This window comes from Theobroma umbraticum, unplaced genomic scaffold (assembly GCF_002168275.2).
Source record: "Theobroma umbraticum cultivar Fairchild unplaced genomic scaffold, ASM216827v3 scaffold_20.0, whole genome shotgun sequence".
Lineage (NCBI taxonomy): Eukaryota > Viridiplantae > Streptophyta > Magnoliopsida > Malvales > Malvaceae > Theobroma > Theobroma umbraticum.
In genome coordinates this window covers 1,289,825-1,307,854 of record NW_018397266.1, presented here as the reverse complement: position 1 = coordinate 1,307,854, position 18,030 = coordinate 1,289,825, and the positions used below count along the sequence as shown (strand labels likewise).

Sequence of the window (18,030 nt, the reverse complement as noted above, 5' to 3'; positions counted from 1 at the left end):
GTGGCGTGTGACTTTGCTAGAGTGCTTCCCCCAATAACTTGTATTTAATTTTTGCCAATAAGAATAGAGTCAATTCTTAAACTTTGCTAAATAATCAACTCTTCATTCATCCAAGAGCCATCATGTATAGTTGAGAATTTACTAGTGAAATAATTTATTGATTATAGCAAACACAATTGGAGAATAAATTAATTAAATGCATCAAACCATAAAATAAATACACTCTAGCATTTCATCTTGACTAATATCAAGTTGGGAATAAATTAATAGATACTTATCAAGGTCATTGTCTGTTTATGGAGTAAAGCATAGAGGGCTAGATAAGGCTTTGCAAATCACGTAATCTCTTAGGTAGAGAGTACTTTTTGCTTTTTGGGTAAGCTTTGAGTGGCCATGTCCTTCTAAAACCACTAAAGACTGCTTAAAGTTTTTAAATGTGACCTAAGTTAATTAGGAGAAGGAATATCCTAACGTAAGTGCATTCGCAATATGGAATTAATTTAATCCACAAGTTCGGTAATCTTTTTTATCAACCTTAATCTCCAACACATTTGAAAATTATCGGATGAGGATACAATTAAATAATATTAAGGAAAAATGTAAGAGCCAAATGCATGTATGATCACATGTTGGAGTCCAAAAATGTTTGTTGCTTTGTCACGTCAAGGTGCAAACGGTAGATAGAGAAGAAGGCCTCCTGAAGCATCTCTTGCTCCCCATCTAACCTTCATCTTTCCTTTGTCCCTCTTTGCCAATTTCAAACCACAGAGAGGTCAACAAAGAATATAAGACTAGTTTCTTTTTCTTCTTTATTGTTTTAATAAATGGGATGTGTTTGTTTTTGTGATAGGAATTTCGTATTAATGAAAGATAAGATGAGTTTTAATTTATAAACAAAAGTGTTTTTCTACTTACGACTAACATGCTTCATGATGTCTTTATTAAATAGATAAAGTCTTGTCATTACGATCACAAATATCAAATATTTTAAAAATAATATTTGTAAATTTGAATTATAATTATAATCAATCAAGGTTTTATGTTTGTATACAATTAATATAACAATTATATTTAGTATAAACAATTAACAAATAAAATTATCATAGAATTGTACCACACTCATATATTATTATAATTATTAAAATACTTAAATTTTGTTTTACATGTGACAATTATTTGAAGAGTTGCTATTTTATGAAATCAAATAGGATTTTATATTATATTATTATCCCTTTTTTTATAAATAAAATCATTCACCCCAAATTTCAAATTAAATATTCACTTTTAATTTAATATAAAAATTAAAAAAATAGTTTGACTTGATAAAGATATTTAACATTGATATATATTACAATTTTTAATATCAAAAAGCGAAAAATATTAAAATTTAATATAAAACATAAAAGAAAAAATTTTTAGCACAATTTAAAAATGAAATTAAAAAAAAAAAAACATTCCTTTTATTCCATTTGAAAATTGCATACCAACTTGTTAAGGTCCACCCAAAGCCGTACTTAAAAGAGATTCCACCCTATCCGTCCATTCTCAATGCAAATATCCCAAACTTTTAGCCTACACTCTGCAGTGCTACCCCATCCGCTAGATCTAATAACAAGAACGATCAAAGGATAATATCTCTCCACGTAATCACTCCCATCATTTGGCCATGTGCCGCAGTTGTAAACGGCACAAACCTTACTTAAAAACCTTATCTTTAAATTTTCAAGGGGAACTGTGCAAAGGCCATTGCCGGCAAAGGGGTTTTGTCGTTACAAAGTTCTTTCTTTTTTTTTTTTTGGCTTTGCAAATTCAGACAAACAAAACAAAAACATGTGGGACACGTGGCGGGTGGGTGGAAGTCCACACTTAGGACTGCTCATTTATCCGTGCTTATCCACTTAAACCAGCTCTTTTTTTAAAATTAAAAAACTTCCCTGTTTGCGTTGTTAGCGAATATGGTCTTGTGGGTCCCATTGATGACGTGGCGGATAAGTCAATCTGACGTCCAGCTGTTGTAGGCCCTCACGCCCCACTTTGTATCTTTTTCTCGTTTCTCCCCGATATTTTGATTTTAATGATTAGAATTTGAAAATAGAAAATAATAATAATAATAATAATAATTATGCGTGTAAATTACACAAATTTGAAGGTAAAAGGATTAATATATTTTATTTGCGATATTTCGATTGTTACTTGTTTGAGTTTTTTAGTATTTTATTATTTTTTGAAATAAATGACTTAATGTTCAATTTTTTGAAAAAAGAATTAACATTTTTAAAAGATTTTAAGTTTGAAGAATCTTTAAAAAGTAAACAAAAAATTATTTCTTTTTATATTACTTAAATTTAATAAATTTTAAACAAATTATATTTTTTACTAGCGTAAAATCTATAACATTCAACATGATTTAATTGTGTAAAGTTTTGGACTTGTAAGTATAAATCTTTTTTCACTTGAAAGTTATATTTTTTAGATTAAAAATACTAGTTAAATTTAATATTTTAATATAAAAATTTAAAATGTAATTACATCATTCAATTTTAAAATATTTTAATAATATGATAAGATTTATTGATTACAAAAATTGTTTCCTTTTAATGTGTTATATAAATTAAATATAATATTGATTGAAATTTAATTAATAAGGAAATAAAATTATAAAGTCTTTTAAATATCAAATTTGTTCTTAAACTATTATTATTTTTACCAATCCAAACATTTGCTTTCTTTTGACTTCAAGTAAAAGTAAAAATTAAGTGACAAATATAACAATAAAAAAAAGGGAAAATCCACTTGCATAAATGACATTTCCACTTTGGTATCAAACATGCCTTGTATTTGTACAGGAAGAATTCAATCTTATCCTTTAACGAGAGTATTGTCGGATCACGATATTTTGACGTTTTAAATTTTATTATCCCATGAGATATCGTGTAATTGTAGTCAAAACGAGAACACATATCTCGAGAGACCAATTTCTTGTTTTGTCAATGAAGCAAGGAGAAAGCGCCACGTAGCCTAACTAGGCCTCTAAAGCCCAATAGTTGCAGGCCACGTGGGATATCCCGCGAATCATTTCCAGCTATTTTCAGACAAGACCCTAACTTTGTGGGTCCCGCCTCCGCATGTTGCCTCGTGGCGAACTAACCAAAGGACAAGAGGATAAGAACTTCAAGTGCACATTTTCCTCTACTCTGCACCTTTGGATCACACTACAATATCATCCAAGGGTCAGTGTTCATCTAAATTATTTAACCCCCATAAAAAAATGAAAAAAATAAATAAATTTCCCAAAAAAATAAGTATATTTTAAGCTTTTTCTCAGTGCAAGCTTTGGCTAGGGAGTGTTGATTTGGCAAAGAGGATTTGAGATCAGCTAGAGCTTCAAGGAAAGCTAATTGCATATTTTTTTCTGTTTAAAGCTCTAAACTTTTTGGGTGAATTCGAATTTTCCTAACTACCCAATAGGGAAAAAGAAATGGAAATTCTTCAAATATTCAACGACAACAACAACTGCTGGTAATTTCTAGAACTGTTCTTGATTTATTTTTTAACTTCCTTTCAACTTTAGTTTTTTCAATAGTTGTTGTTGTTGTTGTTGTTGCAAGTGTGACAATATCTAGTGAAAATTCTTTTGGTTTAAGTATATTTTCTTAGCTGTATAATCTTGAATCTATTCCATTCCTCCTTTTTTCGTTTTTCTTTTTTTATTTATCTAGATATCAACTTATGTCCACCATTTGTTTTTGATTCACTTCTTCTAAGCTTATCTCCCAATTTCATTCTTTCAACTGGTTTCATTCACCATTTTCTTCCTTAAAAGATTGCACCCTTTTTTCCATTTGTTTGCACTTAATCAAAGAGCCAGTCTTTACCCTGAAATTATTTATCTTGTTCTTTAATATTTTTTAGTGATTTAGAGCTTTTTAGTATAAATTCTGTAAAAGGGTGTCTTTTAATTGTGAAAAAACTTTCCCCTTTAATGGGACTTTTTCTGGATGTGGGCATGGTAAAAGCTCGGTTTTGATTAGCTCTAAGCAATGGTATCAAGATCGTATTCGAATCTCTTGGAGCTTGCCTCTGGTGAGGCTCCATCTTTTGGCCGAATGAGCCGGAGGATTCCCCGGATTATGACGGTCCCCGGAATCATTTCCGATATTGATGATGATCCATCGGAGAGTGTGTGCTCTGATCCATCATCATCATCTGTTCAGAGAGACCGAATTATCATGGTAGCTAATCAGCTGCCTATAAGGGCACAGCGGAAATCGGATAGTACTAATAATAGTAGTAGTAGTAGTAGCAAGTGTTGGATTTTCAGCTGGGATGAGAATTCACTTCTCCTCCAAATGAAAGATGGGTTAGGAGATGATGATATTGAGGTGATTTATGTTGGTTGTTTAAAGGAAGAAATCCATCCAAATGAACAAGATGAGGTCTCGCAGATCCTTTTAGAGACCTTCAGGTGTGTGCCGACTTTTTTGCCGCCTGATCTTTTTAGCCGGTATTATCATGGGTTTTGTAAGCAGCAGTTGTGGCCTTTGTTTCATTATATGTTGCCTTTATCACCAGATCTTGGTGGTAGGTTTAACCGGTCTTTGTGGCAAGCCTATGTGTCGGTCAATAAAATTTTTGCTGATAGGATCATGGAGGTTATTAATCCAGAAGATGACTTTGTGTGGGTACATGATTATCATCTGATGGTGCTACCAACTTTCTTGAGGAAGAGGTTCAACAGAGTTAAACTGGGGTTTTTCCTTCACAGCCCATTCCCTTCATCAGAGATATATAAGACATTGCCTATTAGGGAGGAGCTTTTACGTGCCTTGTTAAATTCAGATTTAATTGGGTTTCATACCTTTGATTATGCAAGGCATTTTTTGTCTTGCTGTAGTCGAATGCTTGGTCTTACTTATGAATCCAAGAGAGGGTATATAGGCCTTGAGTATTATGGAAGAACTGTTAGTATCAAAATTCTCCCTGTGGGGATACACATGGGTCAGCTTCAGTCAGTTTTGAGCCTTCCGGAGACTGAAGCGAAAGTTGCAGAGCTCCTTAAGCAGTATTGTGGTCAAGGCAGGACAATGTTGCTTGGGGTAGATGATATGGACATATTTAAGGGTATCAGCTTGAAGCTGTTAGCAATGGAACAACTACTTTTGCTGCATCCTGAGTGCCAGGGGAAGGTAGTGTTGGTTCAGATAGCAAATCCTGCTAGAGGACGAGGGAAAGATGTGAAAGAAGTGCAGGAAGAGACATATTCAACTGTGAAGCGGATTAATGAAACTTTTGGGAAGCCTGGGTATGACCCTGTTGTATTGATCGATGAACCACTTAAATTTTATGAGAGAATCGCATATTATGTTGTTGCAGAGTGTTGCTTAGTAACAGCTGTAAGGGATGGAATGAATCTCATTCCATATGAATATATAATCAGTCGACAGGGTAATGAGAGGTTGGATAAGGTTTTGGGGTTGGAGCCATCTACACCAAAGAAAAGCATGCTGGTTGTTTCAGAATTCATTGGCTGCTCCCCATCTCTGAGTGGGGCAATTCGAGTAAATCCATGGAACATTGATGCAGTGGCAGATGCAATGGACTGCGCCCTTGCGATGGCAGAGGCAGAAAAACAGCTTAGGCATGAAAAGCATTATAGATATGTGAGTACCCATCATGTTGGATACTGGGCTCATAGTTTCCTTCAAGATTTGGAGAGGACATGTCGAGAACATGTCAGACGAAGATGCTGGGGTATTGGTTTTGGGTTAAGTTTTAGAGTTGTGGCTCTTGATCCGAACTTCAGGAAGCTCTCAATGGAGCACATAGTATCAGCTTACAAGAGGACTGCTACTAGGGCAATTCTTCTAGACTATGATGGTACTTTAATGCCTCAGGCTTCCATTGACAAGAGCCCATCATCTAAATCCATTGACATCCTAAATAGCTTGTGCAGAGATAAAAACAACATGGTTTTTATTGTCAGTGCCAAAAGCCGAAAGACACTCACTGAATGGTTTTCTCCTTGTGAAAAACTAGGAATTGCTGCTGAGCATGGCTACTTCTTGAGGTGAAATGACCCAGCTTTGATTCTAATTTCTATTTCTATTCTTACCATAAGATCGTGGTTTTGACCTGATAGTTATACTCTATTGTTTCAGGCTTAAGCGAGATGCGGAATGGGAAACATGTGTACCAGCAGTAGACTGTGCTTGGAAGCAGATTGCCGAACCTGTGATGAGGCAATACATGGAGACTACTGATGGGTCCAACATTGAAGATAAGGAAACTGCACTTGTCTGGTGTTATGAGGATGCAGATCCAGATTTTGGATCTTGCCAAGCTAAAGAGCTTCTTGATCATCTTGAAAGTGTGCTGGCCAATGAACCTGTTACAGTAAAGAGTGGGCAGAATGTTGTGGAAGTTAAGCCACAGGTTTGGATCATATGTTCCCTGATGAAGTTGTAGAGTACTTTTATTTTCTTGGCCACATTGAGCCATAGAAGCCTCTTTTTAAATTAACAACATGAAATGTTAGCTATGCAAACTGAGATGGTTAGCTATACTGAAAAGCCTGTAGCTTAGCGGCTTCCTGTTCCCCAATCTAACCACACTTTTGTTAGGGTTTTTGACAGAGTAGGGGTACCTCCTTTAGATGTTTGCTTCTGTCCTTGCTTTTATTCCTGACACAGTCTACGCATTGTCCCAGGATAGGCTGTTTATGGATGTTCCTTCTAGAGAGAAGGGAATTAACATCATAAAATTTTTCTTTAAAAAGTCAATGATCATATTTAGATCCTCATGAAGCCAAGGAAGGCCAAAACAAAATAGGGTTAGCGCTTTGAAAGAAATTGATTGTTAGGTTGTTAGCTTTCTAATTGATATAACTATGCAAGTTGCTGGTTATTGATACTATCTACTTGTTGCTCATTTTCCTAGTTTGCTTTTGGATATCAAATTGCACCTTTTACTTTTATTGAGAGCTTTAAACCAGTTAGCTTTTTGAATCTACCTCGTGTTTGTATAGCTCTCAAATTATCATGCTTCCAAAGGTGTGTTTCTTCATGTTTTTGGAAGCATTCTCTAATTTCTTTTGGCTATATGCAGGGTGTAAGCAAGGGTCTAGTAGCTAAGCGCCTACTTTCCACCATGCAAGAGAGGGGTATGTTGCCAGATTTTGTTCTGTGCATAGGAGATGACCGATCTGATGAAGACATGTTTGAGGTAATCACCATTTCAATAGCTGGCCCATCGATTGATCCCAGGGCAGAAGTGTTTGCATGTACTGTTGGTAAAAAGCCCAGTAAGGCTAAGTACTATCTGGACGACACGGTGGAAATTGTTAGGTTGATGCAAGGTCTGGCTTCTGTTTCCGATCAAATGCTTTCTGTGTAGCCTTAGCAAAGACAGACAAAGGTGCACCGTTCTTTGTGTTTGTAACTCTCAAAAAGATATGTAGGCTGGGCGGTAGACTTATATTTCCTTGCCTTGTTTTGAAATGTACATTATCCTAGTTTTACTAAGAGAACCTGTGCAAGCGGATACCTTTTTGTGTTTGTGCTTTCTAGTAAAGCTGTAAATATGTGCTTGTGCCATGAAATTTGAGCTTCCCAATCTCTCCCCCTCAGTCTTCATGTCAAACTAAAATTTAGCTTTTCTTTAAAGAGGATTTATGAGATTCAATGCATTGTTGGTTCCGGATTCTTGAAGAGTAAAGTTTCAGCTAAAGTTTCTAATCTGCTGTGGGTGCTATTTTTGGCATTGAAGTATGTTTCTGTTGGTATTCAAGTGGTTCCCCTAGTTATAGTTCTCAGTTGCTGTGGAATGTCAGCTTCGGTTTTAGTTCCAAGTGTTCTTTCCTTGTGTCATTTTCTCCCTTGGTGCAGTGCTTTCTACAAAGTGGACGTTTCACCTTGCCTGCTTCAACTCTTCTTTAGCTAAAGTCTTGCATTTCCATACGCAAAAAGTAAGAAAAAAGTTAGTTATATTTTCATTTTCCTGAGAATGGTTACTATCATTTGACAATGTCTAATTGCAGAAACGCGTTTGAATGGAATCATATTCAATTCTCCATATTTGAAAGTTACAAGGTGCAGTCGCTATTAATTTCTGTCAGCTTCCCTTGTGCCTTGTGGGGGGAGCTTTCCTTAAAAATGGACTTCAGAAAAACTCAGTTGTAGCATTTGGCTTCATATTTGGTGTCAAGCAACCCCAATTCTGTCCTTCTGCATTTGTTTGTATCATTCGTCTTATTTATTTGTCGTCAATGGTTGTTCCCATGCAAATACAAGTGTAATAAGTTGAACCAACTGCTATAAAATATGGTTATGGTCTCTGCCCAAATTAACTTCATGGGCAGAAGAGGGAGGGGCAAACTCAGACCAAAAGCTCTTATAAGACTTATTTGATTTTTAATTTGTTTTATAAAAGATTAAAAAAAATAAAGTTGAATAATTTCACCGCTTTGATATTTTCAGAAAAAAAAAAAAGATGCAAAGTACTTTTGGTAATTCTCTATTTATTGTTGATAAAAATTCTAGCAGTTCACTTTTGGTAGAAGATTTCCCCTTAAAGAGAACTTATATATAGTATACTAATTATTAATTCGAATGTTTATACCCCTAGTTTCATTTCTTCTTTTGCTTCTTTATTAATTCTTTTTAAATATTAGTACAGTTTAAATATAATAATTTAGTTTTTTTTTTATTAATTTAAGCTTGTAGAAGAGTCAATTACCTAGTGTAACATGATATTGAAACTCTCGAATTTGATCATTTTTTATCTAATGTTTTGTTGTTCATTGGACTATGAAATCAATGGGTTTCTACGTGTTATCTAAATGAAATCAATGGATTTTTTTTTTATCAGTTGAATGGGTCATCAAATATAACAAGAAATAATGAAATTAGTGACTAATTGATCTTATACTAACTTGCCACACTTGCTTTGTCTTCTCTTTCAGTCTTGCTATCTAATAATTAAGCGTGGAATTCTTCTTAAGAAAAACTTGATGAGTATACACATTTGATTTCCATGATAATTCCTTTGAGCAAGAATCTTTTGCTTGACCAAAAGTCAAGCCAAATACCAAGTCTCCCTTCTTACCACCTTGTGATTTGTGAACATGGCTTTTCCAACTGAAAATATCCAGTCCTGTGAACACATTTGACGGGGTTAGTCTTCACCCCCATCGATACCATTTTTCCAGTGAAGAAGCAAATATTCTTGGGTGGAACAATAATTGAACAACTGGGTCCATTTTGGTCCCCAATAATCATCTGTCTGAGATGATACCAACACGTTTTGTTGATGTGTTCTCCCTTAATAACACAATTGCTTGGTCCAAGGACTACGTGTGTCTACACAAAGGCCTCTGCTTTCACACTTTAACTTCAGAACCAAGTTTGGAATCCTCTTCTCTCTCTCTCTGTGGTGTGAAAACTACCAAAAATAGTCGGAGTTCCATCAGACTGTGAACACAAGCTTCAAGCATTGGATAGAGAGAGAGAGATTGGTGGGAAAAGAAACGGAGAAGGGTTTAAATGATTTCCTCCTCAAATCAAAAACCAAAGGCAACCCATTCAGCGGGTTTGCCTTTGGAATTGTGATATCTATTTCCGCGTGCATAAGGAAACTCCACCTTGTTGAAATCGATAATATCCTACTACTCTCTTACCTGTCTTAAAGTTGACTTCGTTTCTGACAAAGAATGCATTTCTCTCATTTCTTGTAAAAAAAAAAGAAGTAAAATTATAATTAATTTATGATTAATTATTCATAAATTGGAAGGTCAGTCAAATTTGTTTACTTGAATCAATTTAAGTCGAGCTCTTAATAACATTGATTAAGTTTGAACCCGACTTAGTTTCTAGACTATTATAATGTTAATAAATATTATATTTTTTAATTTTAATGAATTTAAATGAACAATTCAATCCTGAGTCTTGATTTTTTTAGATGTCAAATGAACTTGGCCCCATTCATGACACCTTATCTTATGAAATGACGGTCGAAGGCTAAGCATATTAGAACTTATAATATAAAATTTCATGTGATCCATAATGTTAACAAATGCAAAGAGTACGGCAAGGAATATGAAGATTTGCTAGGCATCCACCTGAAGATGATCATTAAGAAAAAAATTAAGAGTTATAACTAGAAGACAATTTTATAGCTATTTTATAGTTTATTATTATATATTAATAGATATCACCCAGTTATTTGGTTTGGATCGGTGGGCTCCCTTTCTTTGTCATCATTTGACCTTAGGGCAAGTAAAATACTTGGGAATTGAAGTATTCAATTCTTGCAAATAATATCTTACTAAGACTTCGTTTTGTTATGCAAAAGATATATGAAGACCTTGACCATTATTAGTTCAAAGAATTATCTACTTATATATGCTCAATTTCTTTTATAAAATTTGACTTTTAAGTAATTGATTTTCACAAATTTTTTTAACTATTTGTAAGTAGAAATTGAAATGGTCAATGAAAAATCATTTAAAACTCGATGGAAAATAAATCTGAAAACTTGAAAATTATTTTCAATTTTATAAGAGTAAAAATCAATTTTCAGATTAATCAACGAATAAAGTAGACTTTTTACCCTAACTAGACTTGTCTACGAGCTGGCTATTCCACTTAGATCAAGCTTTAAACGAGATTTTTAGGCCTAAGCCTGACTTGACCAGATTTAGAATTTTACTATATTAATAAATTGTTATTATTTCATTTTAATTTAAATATATATTTAAAAATGTTAAAATATTAATAATAATTTTTGCTATTTTGAGTATAATTATTAATATTTTAATATATAAATATTACTATTTATTATTAATAAAATTATTCATAATAAATATTTTTATTATTTTCATAATAATATTATTATTAATATTAGTATTTTTAATATTTTAATAATAAACATTTTTCAATATTTAATAATTTTAAAATATATTTTAATGCTTATATCAACGTTACTATTTGGATAGAAATGCAAATTTTTCAAAAATAGCCAAACAAAAAATTATAATATAAATATTTTTAACAAAAGCATTGAAAGAACAAAATGGAAATTAACAGTTTTAAAAATTGAAAACCCATTTCCACCAAAATCATAATTTAAGATCCAATATAAGTTCCTTTTGAGAATTGTGTATTTGCACATTAATTTGATATCAAAATGAGGAGTAAAAATCATTCCATGTCCTTAAACCTTGAATTATTTTTACTAGAAAAATGATATTTTCTTTCAAAAAAAAACAAATTCATTCACTTACAATTGGATAAGGTACGTATGAAGATTATTGGCACCAAGAATTACTCCTCAGTCAATCCAAGTAAGGGTATATATGTAAACTTGTCTTTTATCTTCCAAAAAAAAAAAGAAAGCTTTATTTGGGCCTTTTGTTTTCTATGATATGAAAGCCAGTTGGTGTGAAAGGATAGATAGACAAGCAAGCATTATTCCGTTATTACATATATATTACAATGGTAACACCGAGAGGAAGAGAAAAAGAAGCAGTCAAAGCTTGAGCTCGAAAACAAGAAATGGAACGAAGCCAAGCGAAACTTCCTAGACCTTTTTGATCAGAAATTGTACCATTTCGCTGCGTTTTCATGAAGACCCACCACAAATATACCCACTCCTGACATTCTCTACATAACCCCATAGTTTTCTTACGCCTTCCCTTCTCAGGGAGAGGAGGAAAGAGACAGAAAAGAGGAAGAGAGAGAAGAGATGAGCAGAAATGGAATAGTGGAGAAGGCTCTTAGCAGCCTGGGAAAGGGATTCGATTTAACATCGGATTTTCGACTCAAGTATTGCAAAGGCAAGGAAAGGCTCATTTTGCTCAACGAAACTGAGAGAAGAGAGATTGCCATACCTGGTTTTGGAGCTATCAAAGACGTTCCTGTTGATATCAAATGCGACAAAGGTGATCGTATTCGTTATCAGTCTGATATTCTTGATTTCAGTCAGGTAATATTTTATGTTACAAAACACTATATTTAATTTTTTAACTTTTATTTTTTTCATTCGAATTCCTGACAAAAACTTGAAAAAAAAAAAAAAAAACCAAACTGATTCGCAGATGGCGGAGTTTTTCAACCAAAAATGTTCTCTGCCTGGGAAAATTCCATCAGGGCAATTCAACTCAATGTTTGGTTTCCAAAGCAGTTCATGGGCAAAAGATGCAGCCAATACCAAATTCTTAGGCCTTGATGGATATTTCATCATATTGTTCGATCTTCATATTGATCGCTATCCGCTCCTTCTCTCTGATGAAGTCGTTAATGCAGTTCCTTCTGCGTGGGATCCTTGTGCCCTAGCAAGGTAATGCTTTTTTTTTTATTATATATACACACATATATATTCTTTCATCTTCTTTTTATGAACATCATGATTGTTTTTAAATAAAAAATAACTGAAATAATACAAGATCGTCATCATATAATTAAAAAGAAATACATATTAAATTCAAGTTACAGTGTTATAAATTCTATATTCGTAAGAGATGAGATGAATTATAAAAGTTTTTTTCAACATAAGTTTAGATCGAAATGTGAATATTATAGCAGAAATGAAAAATAAAATTTCAGGCTATTAAACATCTTTAAGAAAGAATTCATGGAATTAATTAATAAATACAGGAATCATTATTGCTAAATGACATTATAGAGGATGCCGTTTCAATTTTTTTATTTTTTGGGGGTGAGGGCTGTGGTGAAGATACCGTTTCACATTTGAATTCCTTGGTTGGACTTTGCCTTTAATAGTCTAATATTAATAGCCACATCCATATTTGGGTTGAGAGAGTAACCATGGAAATGGGATGTTGACTTTAAGATAATTATAGTCACATTTACAATAATAAATGTGCACGTTAAGTTCATATAGTATAAATAGAATTTAGGATAGCTATGTAAACTTAGTCAACCAATCACTAATTCTAAATTTGAAGATTTCAAACTTAACCATTCAAAGCAATTGTACTACACCTCTTCAATTTCAATTGTTAAAGTATTTTTCAATTTTGAATTGTTAAACATATACATTCATCAGTAAATCAAATATTTTGTATCCTTTTTTTAAAATTGTTATAGCTGTTTGAAGCTTTTTTTTAAAAATATTTTCTATCTTTTTTTTTAATTTTAAAATAAATTACAAAATACAAAAAAGAACTGGTTGTTTTTATGATCTATATAATGTTTGTAGGAAGAGTAGAAAGGTGTAAAAATTTTCAATTGTTAATCTATTTTTATTTATTGAAGCTTCATTCTTATCTACTTTTTAGGTTATAGGATTTTTTTTTCTGTAAAGTACAAAGTGAATAGTATTAAAGTTAAAATCATTTTATTTTTGTTGAGTAAAGATCATAATGTCAATGTGAATCTGAAGTTTTGTTTGAGTATGATTATAGATTTAACTCGACATTTTTGTAATCTCATCTTTCATTAATATATAAATTTATGACTTTCAAAATAATATTTAAGATCATACTTTAATTAGTTGAAAATAATAAGCATATGTAAGCATATATTAGTAAAAAGCAATAAGAGTGATAACTAAATCAAAAATATTAGTAGGACAATTCCATGGAGTGGCATGACAAATAATATCATTCACGTGTTGCATGTTTACTTTGATTTAATTCATGCAATCTTAGGCCATCTCGCATCATTTTATTTACTTCAATTGCATGCCTCACATGATTTAAACTAAAAAAAAAACCCTTCAGTAATTTTAACTTTATACATCATCCCTAAATTATTTAGTCAACGAAAAACTTTAAAAACATTCTGCTGAATATGAAATTTATTAAATTATGTACCAAGAAAAAAAATAAATTAATTAGTTATTAATTTATGCTATAGTCAAAAGCTTAAGATTCAACAATAAGAATGTTTTAATACTCCAAGACTTTGCGTAATATAAAGTGCTAAATTTTCTAAGATTAAGTTGACTTTATGATATGTTATTTTCATAATGAAGTTGACATATTTTTGCCTTTGCATATGACTATATATTTTGGCAGCTTGGTAATTGATTAAAAACTAATAGTTTTTATTTACTCAACTAGGTTCGAATTCGACGATTAATTAGGGAAATTAATTAAAGAAAATTTTGATAAGATAACCTAATGGTTGCTATTCCTTTTTAAGTGAGATTGAATTTGTCTCATGGAAATTTGCATACGTCAAAGAAAAAAACAAAGGGCAAAAGAAGTGTGGAGGACAGATTGGAGAAATGACAAACTGGGATTCCTCCAGTCAAAGCAGAATTTGTGTCCAAAGTGGGGCTCTCTTTTCTCCTTACCTGACAGTAAATCTTGATCAGAATTAGTTCTAGTCTTGATTCTTTAGCAAAAGTCAACAATTTCACCTACTTGAAAGCCTTAAAAACCAGTTTCAGCCTGTTTCAAACCTTATCATCTCCTACAAAAATGTCAATAAATCTGGCTCATCAGATATATATATATATATATAATATTTTTTATTGATTTCTAGAAACTTAATAAATGCAGTACCCTTCATTCATGGGAGAATAGTAAACGCAACCAAGAGAAAAAAAAGGGGTTTGTCAAAATTATACGTTGGCTAGCATTTGGTTGACAATTGAAAGCAGACCTTGGAAGTTAGGTTAGCAATTAGCCAGAATGTCTGAAGGTATTTAATTAAAAAAGAAAACTCAATTATGAAAATGTCAAAGTAGTTGTTAGACGATATACCATTTAGTCATTGAATGTTAGATTAATCCTTCCCATATTCAACTCCCCTCCCACCTTCTCCTCTATAGATTCTCCACTGTTAATTACCCGAAACGTGGACTGGAGCTGAATCTTTTGAATGCACCCCACCCCTCATACTGTTCTTCAAATGAAGTTTTCATTATCGATTTGATTTATTGAACTTTTATTAATTGATTTCTTTGTCGTGTTAGTTGGTAGAAGAATGTGACCAATACCTTACTTGATGTGATCAAATATTTGGAAATTATGTGGCAGATTCATTGAGAAATATGGGACTCATGTCATTGTGGGGTTAAGCATCGGTGGTCGAGATGTCGTTTTGGTTAGGCAGGACAAATCTTCCAACTTGGAGCCTTCACAGCTCAAGAAACATCTCGATGACCTTGGAGACCAATTATTTACAGGCACCTGCAGCTTTACGCCCAAAACCAAAGAGCAAAAGCAAAAGGTTCAAGCTACCCCTTCTCCGTTGTTGCTTTATTAATCCTACACTACAGTTTGATTGTTTGACTACTCATAACTCATAAGAAACAAATGTTCATGAATTTATTTTTTATTACTTTCGTGTTATTTATGAGTAACCAGACTATCCGACTGCTAGATAAAATAATATTATCCTTTCATTTTAATATAAAATCAAATTAAACTAAATATTGATCTGATATCAAATTCTTAGTACATTTGAACTTAACCAACAAAGTCAGCATCCTGCTTATTCATTTTATTACAATTACCTAAAGTTAACATTTTCTCCTAACTTAATTTTTTTTTCCATTTATGCTGTCCAGGTACCACAGGCTTTCAATATCTTCGATTCACAACCTGTTGCCTTCAATAGCTACCCCACCAATATCAGTACCAAAGATGTAGGTCCGATTATTAATTCTATTTAAAATTTTCTTCCCAAATTATATTTTCCTTTTTGTCCATCTAATAAAATGTGGATCTAATTACTTTTTAAAAAAAAATAGTGCTTGAATATTAATTTTGGATTTGGAAAAGAGATCATACAAAACAAGGGAGTAGAACTTTTATCATTCTTCATCAGTATTAAAAGCATAATGTATATCAGGGGCCAATCCAATTCATATCTCTGCAGTAAGCACTTGATGAAAGTTAGGTCAGCTTTATATCCGAACGAATTCAGCTGAAAGAACTAGCTTGATATTGGACTGGATATGTTGAAAATGTATGTTGTAAGTAGAAAGCAAGAAATTACTATGAAAAACAAATGGAATCTATAAAAAAAAAAAGGAACCCTTTTGTTTCTTGCTTACCATAAACTGCTGTAAAGCTTTTTTTAAAAAAATGAAGGACTAAAGGATTAATAAGAAAGTGAATGGCTTTTGCAGGGAATCATTGTTTTATGTTCGAAGAAGGGAGGTGACCCAGAAGCTCATAGCCATTGTGAGTGGCTTCCAACAGTTCCACAAATGCCTGATGCCATTCATTTTAACTTCATTCCCATCACTTCTCTCCTCAAAGGTGTCCCTGGCAAAGGTTTCCTATCACATGCCATCAATTTATACCTTCGATGTAAGTTTTTGGGAACCGGCCATCTCTCCATGCATATATGCAAAACTGCATCTTAGCAAAGGCATAGGCATTAGCCAAGCCTTTGCATTGTTAGCATTGGCTAACTCTATTTTTGAAGATTATTATGACTTGAACTCAATAGTAAATGGTAGCATGTCCTAATTGGATCTTTGCATTTATTTCATAATAAAACATGATACAAAAAATCCATCAAATTGAAGTGTATTGCAATAAATTTTCTTCAAATTTTCTTATACTGCTTTTTTACTCTTTCTGTGTTCCAAATTTTGCGTAATTGCAGACAAGCCTTCTATAGATGATCTACGGTACTTTCTTGACTTCCAAGCACACAAGATTTGGGCTCCCATCCACAATGACCTTCCGCTGGGTCCTTCTCCAAAAAGGGCTTCTTCAACCCCAGCTCTTCATTTCAACTTAATGGGTCCTAAGCTTTATGTAAACACTTCTCAGGTACATCTAAACCTGTACATTCATACATAGAATTCCTTTCTTTACCACCATGATCAATTAAGATTGTTATCTCTAGATGTGGTTTGATCAATACTTCTATTTTCCTTTTGTAAAAATTGAATGGAAAAAGAAATAAAAAAAAGACAAATATGTCAGTGTTCTAACAGATTTCACTTTATATTTCATGTTTCATATTGAAGTAAAATGGTAAATCAACTAACATGAGTGACCTGTGATCGTATCAGGTCACAGTAGGGATGAGACCTGTCACTGGGATGCGCTTGTATCTCGAGGGCATGAAATGTAACAGGTAACAATACCTTGGCTAGTTTGGCAATTTGTTTAATATAATTCTGCTTTTTTTTTTCTTATGTTTCAATTTAATCTAATCAGGCTAGCTATACACCTTCAACATCTGTCAAATCTACCAAAAACATTCGAAAACAAGATGGACGACATACAATACTGGCAAGCATCAGAAGATACAGCTAATGTTCGATTCTTCGAAGCTATTCATCGCAAAAAGTTTTCTCACATATGCACAGCCCCAGTTAAATATAATCCGAAATGGACTGCTGGCAAAGATGTTGTCTTCATTGTCACGGGTGCTCAACTTCATGTAAAGAAACATGACTCCAAGAGTGTTCTCCATCTCAGACTGTTGTTTTCCAAGGTCTCGGATTCTTTCCTGGTGCAATCAAGCTGGGCACAAGCAGCCTCTGGGTTTTCCCAAAGGTCTGGCTTACTTTCAGCCATAAGCCAATCATTGACAGGCAACCCTGTCAAAGAAAAGAAGGAGGTGGTTGTGGTGGATTCCGCCGTGTACCCAACAGGGCCGCCAGTGCCAGTTCAAACACCAAAGCTATTGAAGTTTGTGGAAACCTCGCAGTTATGTAAAGGGCCTCAAGATAGTCCAGGGTATTGGCTGGTTACGGGTGCCAGGCTACAATTGGAGAAAGGGAAGATCAGCCTGCATGTAAAGTTCTCTTTGTTAAATATATGTTAGCCAAAAAGACTAATTTGGGGATTAAAGTGATAGAAAATTGTAGTATTAGTGTCCTTTTTTATTTTTTTTATTTGTCATTTCACCTTGGGGGAATGTGGTTGTTTAAAACAAAGATGGAGTTTTGTTTGACCTGAAACTAAGAGGTTATTAAGTTAGGGGAAGTTTTGTTATAATTAAGCCTAGGCACAATATGGTTTTGATGTGTAATTTCCTGTAAAATGTACAAATACAAATATTTTTAATGGAATTAATTAATTTTTTATAATAA

At 33.1% G+C, this 18,030-nt stretch overlaps 2 protein-coding genes and 1 long non-coding RNA gene across 3 annotated transcripts; all 3 read left to right on the top strand.

The window, feature by feature from the left end:
• Positions 1-3,309: 3,309 nt before the first annotated feature.
• LOC110422940 (alpha,alpha-trehalose-phosphate synthase [UDP-forming] 6-like) lies at positions 3,310-7,713 on the top strand. The gene is made up of 3 exons (XM_021436999.2): positions 3,310-6,067; positions 6,159-6,432; positions 7,105-7,713. Exons 1-3 carry the CDS (start codon positions 4,041-4,043, stop codon positions 7,390-7,392), a joined length of 2,589 nt encoding a protein of 862 aa, XP_021292674.1. The 5' UTR covers positions 3,310-4,040; the 3' UTR covers positions 7,393-7,713.
• Positions 7,714-7,881: 168 nt separating this feature from the next.
• Positions 7,882-8,442, top strand: LOC110422941 (uncharacterized). Its single transcript, XR_002445793.2, has 2 exons — positions 7,882-7,963; positions 8,036-8,442. It is a non-coding gene; the product is annotated as an uncharacterized LOC110422941 (long non-coding RNA).
• A 3,020-nt stretch (positions 8,443-11,462) lies between these two features.
• On the top strand, positions 11,463-18,030 carry LOC110423576 (MAC/Perforin domain-containing protein). The gene is made up of 8 exons (XM_021437813.2): positions 11,463-11,979; positions 12,092-12,333; positions 15,005-15,197; positions 15,538-15,615; positions 16,102-16,285; positions 16,587-16,756; positions 17,002-17,066; positions 17,150-18,030. The coding sequence occupies exons 1-8, from the start codon at positions 11,740-11,742 to the stop codon at positions 17,760-17,762; spliced, it is 1,785 nt and encodes a 594-aa protein (XP_021293488.1). The 5' UTR covers positions 11,463-11,739; the 3' UTR covers positions 17,763-18,030.

Bases quoted from the DNA above. Each gene is read 5' to 3' on its own strand.
- LOC110422940 (XM_021436999.2), top strand. From the start codon at position 4,041: ATGGTATCAAGATCGTATTCGAATCTCTTGGAGCTTGCCTCTGGTGAG. The intron at 6,068-6,158 runs GTGAAATGACCC...CTATTGTTTCAG, and splicing joins GAGCATGGCTACTTCTTGAG to GCTTAAGCGAGATGCGGAAT. The intron at 6,433-7,104 runs GTTTGGATCATA...GGCTATATGCAG, and splicing joins TTGTGGAAGTTAAGCCACAG to GGTGTAAGCAAGGGTCTAGT.
- LOC110423576 (XM_021437813.2), top strand. From the start codon at position 11,740: ATGAGCAGAAATGGAATAGTGGAGAAGGCTCTTAGCAGCCTGGGAAAG. The intron at 16,757-17,001 runs GTACATCTAAAC...TGATCGTATCAG, and splicing joins TTTATGTAAACACTTCTCAG to GTCACAGTAGGGATGAGACC. The intron at 17,067-17,149 runs GTAACAATACCT...TAATCTAATCAG, and splicing joins GAGGGCATGAAATGTAACAG to GCTAGCTATACACCTTCAAC.